The 15,180-nt window shown below is 39.3% G+C and overlaps 1 protein-coding gene across 6 annotated transcripts in view; it reads right to left on the bottom strand.

Annotated features, from left to right (window-relative positions):
- CNOT6 (CCR4-NOT transcription complex subunit 6) overlaps window positions 1–15,180 on the bottom strand; it is a 58,533-nt gene that overhangs the window by 4,913 nt on the left and 38,440 nt on the right. For 5 of the 6 annotated variants that reach the window (XM_053913011.1, XM_053913008.1, XM_053913012.1 and 2 more), the window contains 8 exons: window positions 13,255–13,340; window positions 7,159–7,263; window positions 7,009–7,077; window positions 5,861–6,018; window positions 4,682–4,836; window positions 3,928–4,082; window positions 2,782–3,012; window positions 1,146–1,348 (listed from right to left, as the gene is read on the bottom strand). In XM_053913011.1, the coding sequence (XP_053768986.1) occupies window positions 1,146–1,348; window positions 2,782–3,012; window positions 3,928–4,082; window positions 4,682–4,836; window positions 5,861–6,018; window positions 7,009–7,077; window positions 7,159–7,263; window positions 13,255–13,340 (1,162 nt within the window). The remainder of the gene's footprint in view (window positions 1–1,145; window positions 1,349–2,781; window positions 3,013–3,927; window positions 4,083–4,681; window positions 4,837–5,860; window positions 6,019–7,008; window positions 7,078–7,158; window positions 7,264–13,254; window positions 13,341–15,180) is intronic. The other variant, XM_053913010.1, reaches the window with a different exon arrangement.

The raw sequence follows: 15,180 nt of genomic DNA, 5'->3' as shown, positions 1-15,180 counted from the left end.
CTCCTAAGGACCTCCAAGTCGGTTGTTACTACTTCATCACTCAGTTACCTTTCAGGTCCCGCATGCTAGTCTTTCTGCCCAGCTCTCCAGGAAAATCTCTCTCACCCACATCTTTCTGAAGCTTACCCCTCACTCGTCTTTCCAAGAAAGGCCTTATTTCCTTGGCGGTTAAACTCCTACAGTCCTGGTTTTGCTCCTCTCTGGTTACTGTCATTTACGTGCCAGTTTTTCCGGGTCTACTCCAGCCTCTTCAACTTGACACACTCATCTGTTCCCAGCACTCAATCATTTTCTAGAGTACTGGGGATCCCCCAAAGTCAAATTAAAAAACCATCAATTTTCAAAAATTTTTAGAGTCTAAAAAGCCCTCCCCTCTAAAATTAAGACCTGGTCAACACTAGTTACCTGCAGTCTAGTAGACAATTGAACCCGAACGGTTCTGGTTCCGGCAGGTTGGAAGTGGAAAAACTAGCACTGAAGAAAGCAGAAATGCAAAAGCAGCTAAAAAGGACAAATAAGCCCTGAACAACTGCTGGTACCAAAAATGAGAAGACTCACTAATGAAAGGCTTCACACTGTAGGCTGTTAACTGTAAGAAGGCCTATAAATATATTCTAGCAACTTAAAAACGGCCAAAAAGCCAAATTTTCTCACTCAAGGAGTAGGTTCCAGTTAAATTAACATTACAGACCAAACACACCACCCTAACTGGCACCAACTTAGATACAGTGAGTCCACACATGACGGCCTGATGGGTCCTGTGACGTGAAGCAAAATGGCACGTGATGAAACCAATTTTAGCACAGGCTAGTCGATGTAAACCACAGCGAGGCTCCTGTGGCATCTCACCAGCACGGTAACGAAGTGATGCCGAGAGCCCTGAAGCTCTCTGGGACCTGCTGTGCAAACCCAGCTGTCAGCACTGAGTCTGTGGGAAACACAACCGCCCCCAAAGGTGAGACAGTTAACTCAGGACCTACTATGACTGTTTCATCTGATTTCTTACCCTGGAGATGATTCTAACACACACTAACTCGAAACGGCCTGATCTGAACACACATTCACATTTGAAAGACATGATGAAGTAGCAAGACTCTCCTTAAAAAAACGGAGGTTTAAAAGTTCATTGATGTCGAAAAGCGCACCTTGAAATCAAACGTGTAGTTCGTGTAAGGCATCAGGCCGCTCTCATAGGCACTCTTCAACTTGAAACCGTGCGTGATCCTCCCATTGGTCGTCCCGTTTTTCCCATTACAGCTGAAGTTTGTAAGACTTTCATTATATCTCAGTTCCTTGAAGTCCTTATGATTGGTTTCTACTCCACCAGTGCTCAAATATTCCACAACACCTGGAATGAAAATAAATGGACTTTTCCATCGGCAAGTATAACACTGTACAAAACATAACTACTTAAAAACATAATTACACATAAAACATTCCCACTTTCTAACATGGATTTATACGTTTGCCAGACTTGTCTAAATCCATTTTACATAGCTTAGTAACAGTATACTGAATATTTTACGCTTTGCTTTACTGTTTCACATGAACTTATGTGTCCTCTCAATCACCTTTTTAAAATGGTTGCACAATACTACAGGCGGGGCTGGTGTATAACATTTGTTAAACTAGTTCCTCATTTTCTTAAAAACAAAAACAAAACTCAGGCTGTTTCTACTTTTTAAAAAGAGTTAATACCACAATCAACATCTTAATATGTAGATTTCTACTTAAGCTAAATTATTTGCTTGCTACAATGCACCAAGCTCAGGCTCCACTGTCCCACTATATAAAGGCAGCGATGGCAGAGAACGCCACCCGCTGGTAACAGAGCACGTTCACCATCCCCGAACACTATCTTCCCAATCCCCAAACACAACCATCCAGGGAGAAATACTCAAGAATAAAGCTTTCTGTATTCTCCTACTTTGTGATAAAAACAAAAATCTGATTTTTTAAAAAGTCACTCGCCTGATTTGAGTAAATGAAGGATTTCAATTTCCACCTGAGGTGGATTTTTCTAATGAAGACCACCCAAATTTGAAATTCTGTAGTATATGGTTAAATTTAAGCTGGATATCGCACGCTGGAATACCAAAGAAGCGGTCTGAAAACCCTTGCAGTCTGGACCACACGCATATACAGGGGTGGGCAAAAGTTTACAGTGTGAGTACATGCAAAAGTTCATTCTTGTATAATTTACTAATTATGTTACTTTCCATATGAACAAATGTAAACCAACTTTTGCCAACCCCTACATAATGTGGGCATAACGAAACCTAATCATATGTCCTTTAGTGAGTTTTCTCATTACCTATGTGTTAATCAAAGATGATTAACGCCCTTCCTCCTGAGATTTCATGACGCCCTTTCATTTTCAAAATGTAACCCCTGCTCCACACAAAAAATTTTAAATCTGATTCCTGGCTGCCACTACAAACTGAATTTGTTTTCACTAACTTTGGGATTATCAGAAACAAGACATTATAAAAACATTCACATCTAAAAGCATTCTACATAAACTAACATTCTGCCCTGACCAGTGTGGCTCAGTTGGTCGGGCATCGTCTTGCAAAGCAAAGGGTTGTCAGTTTGATTCCTGGTCGGGGCACACACCTGGGTTGTGGGTTTGGTCCGGGGGGCAGGCAGACGGTAGGAGAGGTAACCAATCGATGTTGTTTCTTACATTGATGTTTCGCTAGTTCTTTTTCTCCCTTCCTTCCCCTCTCTCTAAAAATAAATAAACTCTTTAAAAAAATAAAAATGACATTTTCTTCTTACCAGAGTCTGGCAAAGAATTGAGATCTGCACACAACACTAGTGGAATATTTCCAAATTCTCCCAATACACTGGACTGGAGGCTTCGTGAGGCTTTATCAATAATGTTTTTCACTTCTGAGAGAAACATCATGGTTTGAACCAACTTCACATCAGAGTATTCAGGGTCCCAATGCATATGAGCATTAGCCACAAGAATAAGTTGTTTTTCTGTTCCAAGATGTGGCTTTCCAGCTACAGTAGATAGAAAGAAAACAGACAGAACCTGTCTATGAGCCCACATACTCCCAGAGTCTGAGAGCAAGCAGTATCTCAAGAGTCTTAGGGGTCAAAAAAGGACCCTAAAATTTACTTAACAATCTCTCAGCTGAGGACTGATTCGACCCCACGACAAACCTGAGCAATACACATCGAACTTCAGCGTGTGTACTTCTGGCCCTGAGCGTTCATTACTTAATCAAAGACAGCTCATTCCACTTGGGACAGCTCGTTTTTAAACAGCTGCGTCTCCTGGAAGCTTCTGATCTTGGCTCAGACGTACCAATCGACCCTCAGAAAAGTGGATCTCACCCCTTCCCTTAGCTCTATTTAGAATGGCCACTGAGCTCCACTTTCATCTTTTCTATCCTTCAGGTTAAACAGCCCCAGTGCCAACTGTTCCCAGGGTGACAGAAATTTCAGTTCTCAGCATGACAATCACTCTAAATAATCCTTTGTCATTTGAAGTAAGTGGTTGATTTCTCCAAAACTTGAGACCTTTAAAATAATGATTACAAGTAGGTCAGGAAGAGAAGTTAGTTTATAGAATGTCCTTGTTGCCAAGAAATTACAGAAAGTGCACGAAGTTCTCTCTGAGCAGTTATTTTAACAAATCATTATTTTGACTTTTCTTTTATGTGAAAAATTCTTGGGAACAAAAGAACTGTTTTTTTTCTTTGGCTTTCTGCCTTTCAGGGTTTGAAATACTTCTCTTGGCAATGTTTTCTCATCTTGAGCTTTTTGGTAGAGAAAATGGGATACGATATTTCAGAAAAGATTTACATTCTCACTGAGTTTCTTCAGGTGTTAGACAAGACTATTACTACACAGCAAGCTCTTTTTCCATTACGTTTCAGAGGTCAGTTTCATAGGAGGTGAAAGGTCACTCACAGGACACGTCAATCAGCTCCTTCCGAAGCTCCAGCAGCACCGCAACTCCAATGTTGTCCTTTGTCATGACCCTGTTCAGCATGGCTTCCGACCCCTCTGAGTTCGCCATTGCCAGCTGGTTGAACTCCACAGTGTGTTTCTGAACCAAAGTAAACCTAAAACACACACATACCCACACACACACACAAAAAAAAAAAATTGGGAAAGCCAGGGTATCAGCTTTGTGAGAAATGCAGATTTCTCACATTTCCTTAACAGATACATAATGGCATGTGCTCACATTATGGAAAACCCTCCATACTAAAACCGACTTCCCACACCCATTTACAGTTCTTCTCAGTCTGTGACTGATACAAATAACATCTTGATTGCAACTTTTACAACTTAATGTAGTCATCTTCTGTTTAGGCTTTGTGCTGGAATATTTCACCTTGTAATTTTTAAACATTCTTTTCCAAAGTACGGGTTTAAGAATTCCTCTACCATTCTGGAGGGAAGGTGGATTGCAAGGTGTTTCAATTAACAACTGGAGTTAAATCCTACTAAACACCTGAAGAAACAGCAGTACTTCCAGCATGTCTCCAAAACAAGATTATTTCTGATGATTCAAAACAAAAAGTATTGTCTAAGTCAAAAGCATCGTTTCCTTACGAGATGATACGATGCCTCATTCTCTTACTCTCCAACTCATTTCCACACTCTCGGTCCCCACCTTGCAAAGAAAATTTTCTGTTTTAAAAACTAAATGACTTACTTTTCTGTCTTGAAGAATATTGCACATCCATCAACATGCTTTCTTTCTTGTTCTGACATTGTCCTAGCTCTAGATTTAGGACTAAAGAATCCATTATAGCCACGTTCTTTCAGTTCTACCAGAAAAAAACTATAATACTGTTCTGTTTCAACCTCCTGAAAAATTGTAAACAGCAAAGTTATTTCATAAGACAAAATCAGTCACATGCATTAACTTTATACAGGTGGTGACGGAAAATCATTTCAAAATACTGATCTGCAGAGTGAAGAATGAAGTACTATCTTCTCAATTTAATTTATCTGAAACCAGTCAGAACACCTACTTGTCCATTTGACAGACAGCAGTTGATAAAGTCAAACCTTTGTTGTTTAGGAGTAAAGATCGGAAAGACACACACCTTTATGCATGTGTATTCCCTTATTTCGTAGGGCTGATGTGGAACAAGGATCAGAGGGGTAGAAGGAACTTTGTGGACATTAATTTCAGGCCACAGGGAGAGAGGGACTGTAAGGTCATGGAAGTTAGGAGATGGACCAAGAGCCCAAAGTTACTGTGCACCCAGGTTTAATGCTCTTTCCACTTCGCCCTAATTATTCCATTATCACTGGTAATAAAACAAAATCATACCTCAACAATGTCACCGGTTCAGTAACACTGCCACCCACTTCGAAAACAGTGTGCAGGGGTATTGGGGAGGGAAAGGTGAGTACTTAGCTGTCATAGCAAATGCTTAAAACCCAGCTTAACCCATCTGCTTAATCTGGCAACACAGTGCTGCAGAACAAAGCAGGCAGGGAATGCTCCCAGAATTCACTGAAAACAGAAAAAGCCACTATTTTAAGAATTGCTGCCCTGGCTGGTATGGCTCAGTGAGTTCAGTACCAGCCTGCCAAGCAAAGGGTAGCCAGATTGATTCCTGGTCAGGGCACATGCCTGCAATGCAGGACAGGCCCCCCAAGTTGGGGGCGTGCGAGAGGCAACCATTTGATGTTTCTCTCCCTCTCTTTCTCCCTCCCTTCCCCTCTTTCTAAAAATTAACAAAATCTTTTAAAAAGGAAAAAAGAATTGCTAAGGTGGGACTTCAAATGCGTCAATGTAACACACTCCCAGGATGCTCCTTGCCTTAATCAATGTTGGGGCATTCGTGCCGTCTAAACAAACACTCTTACGATGACTTACCTGAAGACTTATGATGTCAGCATTGCAGCTCAAAATTTCTTGAATAATGGCCTTTTTCCTGTAATCCCAATTTAGTGCCCATGATGGACAGTAGCCGTATAACTGGCGGGTCGCATATTTGTCACAGAGAACATTATAGCACATGACGGAAAACAAAGCTGTAGGAAAGATAACTTTACTTATTCAACACTGGCAGGAAAAAAAGCACACAATTACTTTTTAACAGTCTTCACTTAAATGCTAAGTTTGACTTTATTCATTCAATATATATTCATTGAAAAACTACTATATGCCAGACACGGTGGATATAAATAAAGCCGAATGAGGAAGGAGAGATGCACGAACATACTACGAAACGGTGTGTTACTGCCAGAGGCACGTACGAAAGGTTCAGAAGCTAAGAGACAAAGATCTCGAGCCCTCAGCCTCTGGCCCAGGGCCCCTCATTTCCATGCTCACTCCACCACCTCAGCCACCATTCACACAGAATGTGGCAATCTGACCGGTATTTTGCTCAATAAAGGGTAAGAGTATCAGAGACCAAATCTTGTTATACTTATCACACAAGCTCCCAAATGATTTTCACACAATTTAAGTTAAAAGGAGATTAAAGGTCATTAATTCAACTTCTCTCTCAAGTAAGTGCTGTGGCTACCCTACAATTCTGTAGTACCAAACACATTCGGAACCTTCCAGGTTTTAGAAACTTCCAAAGTAAAAAGATTTTTGTATCGTCACTGTAACTGAATTGATCAATCCTTTACTGGGGTCTCGACAGAGGCACTACCGGCACCATGGGCGGGTGAACTCTGTGTTGTGGGGGTTATGCTGTGCATTGTAGGGTGCTTTGGAGCGTCTCTGAATGCCAGGAGCACTTCCCCAGTTGTGCCAATCAAAAAACGTTTCCGGCTAGTGCCAAATGTCCCCTGGGGAAGAGTCACCTCTGGCTGAGGAGCACTGCTTTGCAGCACACTTTCCACAGCACAGCAGAGAGGCTGAGTGCAAAAATCCAGTCTTTCCCACTATCTCCCAAACAGCGCAACTGTAAGCACCCCACTGCCACACTGACCATCATCCAAAAGCGCGCCAACAATACCGTTCTGTTTATAAAGATCAAGCAAAAAAGTAAAAAAAATAAGGCTACCAACCAGTTGGCCTTGTTCTGTCTGGTTCTTGTAACATAATCCAAGATCTTGGAGGTGGTTGTTCTGTTGAAACTAGTTGAATATAAAACACAAAATTAAGCAACATTCTTACATGTCTTCCTAAAAACATGGTTTAAACAAGTGACCACTTACTTCTTTTTGCAGTACCTGCCAAATTATCAAGCAAATAGTTTAGTAGCCTTTTTGTTCCATCTGGTTCCAGATAGAGGTTCAATATATCCTGGGTAAGTGGATTTCCTGGAAATATTTTTAAAATAGGTAAAATGAAACCAAGTACCAAAATATTTCGAAATTGAAAAATACACCAAAGTTATCACATCATTCATAACAATGTATATAGTTCCTAGTAACATAGTAGGGAAAATACTTTTTCTGTTTTGATGTGGAGCGTGAAAATGACTTACACTCTGTTCCACAGAGTGTCCCAAAACGGCCATCACCGGGCGATGCCGATGCAGGAGGGCCCTCAGCGCCCCACCTCGGCGCTCTCACAGTGACCCCAAGCGAGTGGACCGGAGGGGAAGGAGCAGAGAAGGACTGTGCACAATAAAGATAACAGCCAGTGGGGTAGGTCAGAGAATCTAAATTTAGGAACCCAACAAAGCTTACAAGAAGTCTTCCTAAATAACAAATGTAGTCTAGTACTTAGATTTTTAAAAAGTTCTACTGAATAAACTAACAAGATGGGGCAGACTTGGTTTAAGAATAAGTCACTAAAGAAGGGGGAAAAAACCCGGGGCTGTGACCCACCTATAAATTCAGTAACTGTTTCTTACTCGCCAAAAATAAAGTAAAAGAAACGATTTCTGTGTACAAGCCCCAATCCTCTCAGAAGAACTTCTCACGCACAGGAGAAAAAACACCACGCGGTACTGTTTTTACCCACACTGTACTGTTGACGGGAGCTCCCACTCACACCACACAAATGGTGCCGTAGTTCAACTTAAAGACTAATAAATTCTACAGATGGAAGGCAGCTGAATTGACAGAACATCTTAACCATGCTAAATGAAAAACAACAACAGGATGTGGAATATCAGAATGATCACAGCCCAGAGAGAAAAGGTTTTTATTTTCTCTTCTTCTGTGAAAGACTAGACTCAAATGGCAGAATGAGGACCAAGGGAAAGGACCTAACAGGAAGCCAGCTCGGAATAGAGGCGGCTGGTAAACATGGGAACTATCTAAGAAGAAGAACCCTGCTCTGGGAGGTAGCGGAGCAGCCTTTGTAACAGCTGAACTACATGGAAGGGAAGAAGTTTCTGAGAAATATGAAGGTACGAATGTGCTCCTACAGGTGCAGAGCACGTCTCTGCAGGAAGAGAATTATAAAAGCACCATTCCTCGTATGTGCACAGTTCCTGACAGCTAATGAAGCCCTGAGTTTTTATGTAGTCACTGTCCCAACCTGCGAGTTGAGAGGACCACCTGTTAAAGAGAGCCTGAGAAAATGAAGTCAACTACAAACTTCTTAGCACCAGGTACTCAGCCCATTCTAACCAGACCTGTATTAATGTTATCTTTTTGCTACTCTCTAGTGCAAAAATATTTAGAGGCGACCACTGACTACTTGTGATTATGTGACCCTCCCTTCTAAGACCTTTCTTTATAAACTACAAACCACTCCCCAACACTAGCATCTATCTACGACTCCATAAACGCAGTTCTTGTCTGTCAGCACAGTATTTTTCAAGTGCTGAAAGAAAAAAAACTGCCAACCCAGAATCCTATACCCAGTGAAAATATCCTTTAGGAACACAGGAAAAAATAAAGACACCCCCAGATGACAATAAAGCCAAGAGAATCTGTTGCCAGTAGATCTACCCTAAAAGAACCATTCATGGAAATTCTCTGAATAGAAAGGAAACGATAAAAGAAGGAACCCTGAAACATTAGGAAGAGAGATAAAAATAATATGGTTAAAAAGGGGCAGGGTGGCAAATATAATAGGCTTTACTTATCTTAAATTTTCTAAATCATCATTGGTAATTAAAATTTATTTGTAACACTCATTTGTTTCTAAGTGTATGTAGAGAAAACATTTAAGACAAGAGTATCATAAATAGAGAGGAAATATTATAGAAGGTCATAAAGATTACAGAAGGTCATAAAGACATTTAAGGTGTCTGCACTTCAAACTAGCAATAACTCTAGCGGACTACAGTAAGTTGTATATGCATATAAAGCAATACATACAGCAACTACTAAAGAAAGATTACAAGTATGTATTTCAAACACACTACAGACAAACAAAATGGAAATGTAAAGGATATTTAAATAATCCACAGAGAGGTAAAAAACAAAATGAAACAACAAAAAAAGGGAGAACAACTAGAAAACAATATATGTATAGTGCAGACAAAAGTCCTAACATATCAATAATTACATTAAGTGTAAATCGTGCAAATATACCAATTAAAAACAAAGATTGGCAGAGTGGATTTAAAAACATGACCCAATATATTCTGTCCATAAGAAACTTAGTTCAAGTATAATAATATAAGTGAGCTGAAAGGAAAAAAGTGGAAAAATATATAAATCAACAAAAAAGATACAACTCGTACAAATACTAATTAGAAAAGGTAGAAGTGGTTACATTAACATAAAAAAGTGGATTGCAGAGGAAGTAAAGTTACCAGTGACGGAGCGCCGTCACGCAATGTTAAAAGAACACACAGCAACTCGAAAAGTGTGTTCACCAAAGAGCAGAATTACAAAACATTTTAGACAAAAACTGACAACTGAAAGGACAATTATAATGGTAGATTTTTTCTAACCCTCTCTAAACGATTGATAGAACTAAACAAAAAAGTCCATGACACCATTCTATCCATTAAGAGGCAAATACACATTCTTGTCCAGTGCTCAAGGGACAAACGCTGGGATAGACCATGTCCTGGGTCATAAACGTAACAGAGCTGAAATTCTATAGAAGACATTCAACCACAGCAGAACCACACTAAACACTGACAACCAAGAGACAACAGGAGAATCTGCAAACACTTTGAAAATCCTAAATAATCCATGGATCAAAAAGAAATTCTCATGGGAAATTTTAAAATGCACTGAGCTACTGAAAATAAAAATATATCCAAATTGTGGCTGGATATAGCTAAAGCAGCGCTAAGAGGGAAACACATAGCATGAAAATGCATGCATTAGAAGAAAAAAAGTCCCAATTCAATAATCCAAACTCCATCCTAAGAACCAGGGGCAAAAAAGCAAAATAAACCCAAAGCAAAATGAAGGATGAAAACCCTAAAGAGCAGAAATTAATGATGTTGAAAACAGAAAAAGGAGAAAAAAAATTTAAGCCATTTCTTTGAAAAGATCAATAAAACCGACAAACCTGTACCAAGACTGACAAAGAACAAAAGAGGAGACAAAATTTACTAATATCAAAAATGAAAGAGAACCACAGACCTTACAGAAATCAAACAAACAAAGGAATACAACGAACAACTCTACAAAAATAAAGTTAACAACAGAGAAAATGGGCCACTTCTCTGAAAAACACAAACTGTCACAACTCACCCAACAAGATAATTTAAGCAGTCGTTTACCTATTAAATAAATAAATAAATTTGTAATTTTAAAACTACACAAATCTCCAGGCCCAGACTGTTACACTGGAAAATTCCACCAAACATTTAAAGAAGAATTAACTCCAATTCTACAGAATCTCTTCCAGTAAGAAAATGAGGGAACACTTACAACTTCATTCATAAGGCTAATATTAGCATACAAAAGTCAGCAATGAATAAAAAGAATTATACACCATGACTAAGTAGGGCTTATTATTCCAGGAAAGCAAGGCTGGCTCACAATATTTGAAAATCAATTACCAGACTAGAGAAGAAAAGTCACATGATCATATCATCTAATGCAAATGACCATTCATGACTAAAAACTCTCAGAAATGAAGGAATAGAGGAAACTTTCTTAAGTTGAGAAAGAGGATCTACAAAATACCTACTGCTGACATTGTACTTACTAGTGAAGACAACAGTTTCTTTCTAAGTGGAGGACAAAGCAGGGATGTCTGCTGCCACAACTCTCAGTCAACAGAGTGCTAGAAGTTCTAGTCAGTGCATGAGGCAAGAAAAAGAATACGTACTGTAAAGGAACAACAAAATTTAAAATACAGTATCATTTACAATCACTCAAAAAAAACCCCACCGAAAAACTTAGATATAAATATAACAGAACATTTATAGGACTTATGTACCGAAACTGCACAATGATGAAAAAAAGCAAGAGCTAAATATACGGAGAGACAGGCACGTGCATGAACCGGAAGCCTCAGCATAGTAAAAACGTTAATTCTCCACTATTTGACATGCGGGTTTAATACAATTTCAATTGAAATCCCAGGGAAGTTTTTGTAAACATAGACAAGATTATTTTAAATTATATATTGAAAGACAGGAGAACTAGAGCAGCTAAAATCATTTTGAAAAAGAAGACTGTACAGTCGTGCACCGCACAATGACCTGTTCTGAGAAACATGTCCCTAGATGATCCTGTCCCTGTGCGAACAAACACCCTAGTGTGCACTTGTTCCACAGACCCAGACAGTACAGCCAATCACAAACCGAGGCGCAGGGTGACCACCACTGTATACGATGACGTGCTCCGTCACCAACTGAAACATCATCCTGTGGTAGGTGCGTGCCAGCAGTGCAGGAAGTGGCCCATCCTACATCAAGACATTATTTCAAGACTCGCTACCCTGTTTCAAGTTTCAAGTAACCACGAGGCACTCATTTGCAGAGGGACACACATGTAGCTCAACGGAGCAGAATAGAGAATCCAGAAATAGGTCCACACACAAATATGTCCAACTGATTTTTCAAAAAGCTGCAAAAGCAAAACCAATTCAATAGAGGACAGATTTTTCAACAAATGGTGCTGAAGAAATTGGACATCCATCCACAGGCCAGTAGGGAACAAGGACCTTGACGTAAAACTCGCTCCTTTTAACTTAATTTTAACTCAAAATGGTTCACAGACTTAAATGCAAGGCATAAAACCATAAAACTTAATACAAAAGATAGAATCTTTGGGATCTAGAGCTATTCAGAGTTCTCAGACTTGATACCCAAAGCAGGGTCAATAAAAGGAAAAACAGATAAACTGGACTTCCTTGAAATTTTTGTTATGTAAAAGACTCTGTTCAACTGTGATTTTCATAGTAAGAAATATACAGGGGACAGCGGTGTGGGGGGGGGCAGATTTACAGTTGTGAGCGCACAAAACAGACTTCATTCTTATATTGCCTATCACTCACTGTATTAAGTTCCACACAAACTGTAAACCTACTTGAACCCCACCCTATTTGGTCTCCCTCCAGTGTTCCTGGCACAGAGCTCCTAAAACGTTTGAAATTTCCTATGTAGTTCTATAATGTTCTACTTCTTTTGTAATAAAAAACTTGACAAAGTATTAATGGTTAATTCTTGTGGTCAGGATATGGGTATATTTTGTTACATTTATATTTTTATCAGATTTAAAAACAGAACATTTTTCCATTTCATTTGTTTTTGTATTATTATTTATATGACATAAACTTATAGGAATAAAACCTCATTTTAAACTGTATTTTTTAAGAAAGAAGAGTACAATTTGTGAAGACTTCATTATGTGACTTCTAAAAGTAATCAATCATAAAGTAAGCTACAAGCCTGGTGAAGAAATCCATGTGATAAAATGTCTGTAGGTATTCACACATTATAATGTAACTTTTAATCTTGATGGTTTAAAAAATATACTTCCCAACAGTTCTTACTGGATCAAATTTTAATACATTAGGGAAGTCCTAATAAATCAAGTTTTGGAAAAAATGCTCCAATACTTTATTAGCAGGTCCAAATTTTCTACTTACTGTTTTCTATACTTTGTAAGAGTTGCAATTTTTTGAGATTTGAACATAAAAAAGCTGCAGGATGACATAAGTAAAGTACAACCACCGGAATGTAACCAGAACAGAGGCAACTGAAACGAAGGGGAGCACAGCACTGCTGGGCTGGAAGTGACACGGGACACAAAGACCAGCAGACAGTTTACAGGTGGGCAAGAGAGAAAAGCACTCAGTGCACCTAAGAAAGTAATGAAGTTTGGGAAGAGTTAGCCTGTAAATCCCCAGGTAAAAGGATTCCCTCTTCTGGCTTCTTCAGACTCAAAGACATACATACAAACCAAAAGAAGCACAAATATGGGAAGTTATACCTTTCAGGCCTAAAGTCTGCAACTGGAACAGTTTCCCCAGCTCAAAAGGTAGAACTCGTAACAGGTTGTTATTTAAATGGAGTTCCCTGTTGATGTAAAAGTTCCAGAAAGTCAGAAGATGTATTAACCTTTAACTAACAGCTAACATCAACAACATAATTTCTGGGAATATAAGATCCAAAAATTGACAAAATTTTATATTATCTTCCAATGTCTAGTACAGTACTTCTCAAATCACATGTGGTAAAAACACACACAACCCCCCACCCCAAACTTCCGTAAAATGATACATTTGTAAAAAATACAGGGAAACAATGAGTTGCTAGAAAAATGAAATGAGGGAGAAAAAAAGACCAGCAAAATACAAGCCTTAATTTTTTAGAGTATTAGGTCCAACAGACACAAAACCTCTCCCACAGGCTGTATGTGAGCGGGCCCCCTGGCGGTCCACAGGCCCTCCTGAGAGCACAGCTCTCCCCCGCGGGAGTCTGCTGCTGGGCACGTTGAAGAAAGTGAAAATGATAAGCCAGCCTCATGTGCATCGTTAAAAGAGAATGAAAACAATCATGTAATACCAACTGAACACAGCTACTGACAGCTGCACAACTTAAAATTAACACTTCAAAATTACTGGTTTCACTTTAGAAACAATGGCAGCTATATTAACTATTAATGGTGATTGTAATGACTTGTTTTGTACAGATAACCACAATATAAATACCAAAGGACTCTGCAATAAGGGGAAAAAACCCTCGAAGACCCAACATTGAGGTTCTGGCAACTTCCTTCAAGTTGTATTTATCAAATTTTATTTGTGAGTAAGAACTGTCTTTATAATCCTTGGTTCTTGTAATTTAAATAAACCTTGGTTACTAACGAGTAAACAGAGGTTGGTATGGTCATAAAACAAAACAAATAAGAAAAATGTTCTCATTGGTTCCTGTTTATTTCCAAATATAACGCATGGGAAAGACGGTCCTTTAAGTAAATTTGGTTCAGGAGAAATGGTCATAAGACGACACTCAATAATTAAGCCTAAAAATAATGTCAAAGGGCTGGACAAGGAGAGCAACAGAGGTAAAGGGACTGTCGCAGGTCCTTCCTCCTTTTTACTGCACAGCAAAGACAGTGGGACCACCGAGCACAGGCAGGTAACATGAGACGGGGAGAGACTTTCCATTGGGGTTAATATAATAGTCAGAAATTGACTTTATATTCAACTTGAGTAGATCTCATCTACCTTATAAAACACAGTAACAAAAACAACAGTGATTCTATTTATTAAATATAGTATGTGCCAGGCTGGCTGCTAGTTGGTTTTTAGCCATTATCTCAAATACCTTTAATCTCAGCCTTGGCAGGGTAGGTATTACAGCAACTCTACAGATAAGTGAGGTTACAATTGTACTACCTGTAAAGGGCAAAGTCAGGATTCCAATCTGACCTCTGGGCGACTCCACATCCCACCCGCCCCCTGTGCTTCCCCACGACAGCTTCCCCACTCAGTGACTGCTTCCAGCTTTCTTCCAGTCCAGGCTTTGTTACCAGCATGCATATAAGCCCTGGAATGCCCAAAAAGGTTCCACTAACTGGCCGCAGTGTCCAGGACCCTGTGTTAAGGACAGCATGGTGCCCAATTTAGGGGTTAAGGCACCACAACTGTCTGCCACAGGTGAGTGCCTATGTGGGGTTCACACGGGTGCCTTCTATTGGTTTATGTCCACTTTCTCCAGAAATTTTGATTCAAGAAAAGTATATAACACAACAATTCAAGAAAAGTATAACAGCAATAAAACAAATTTTAAGCATTGGATCTACTTGAGTTATTATTTATTAGCTGACATTCAATTTTCTAGGAAACCTTTATAAAGGATATAGTTATGTTTACTTTTGGTCAAATACCATCAAGCTGATAGTGTTGCTTCC

Source organism: Desmodus rotundus, chromosome 10, assembly GCF_022682495.2.
Source record: "Desmodus rotundus isolate HL8 chromosome 10, HLdesRot8A.1, whole genome shotgun sequence".
Classification (NCBI taxonomy): Eukaryota; Metazoa; Chordata; class Mammalia; order Chiroptera; family Phyllostomidae; genus Desmodus; species Desmodus rotundus.
Note: the sequence above shows the minus strand (reverse complement) of the source record. Positions and strands in the feature narration are given on the sequence as shown.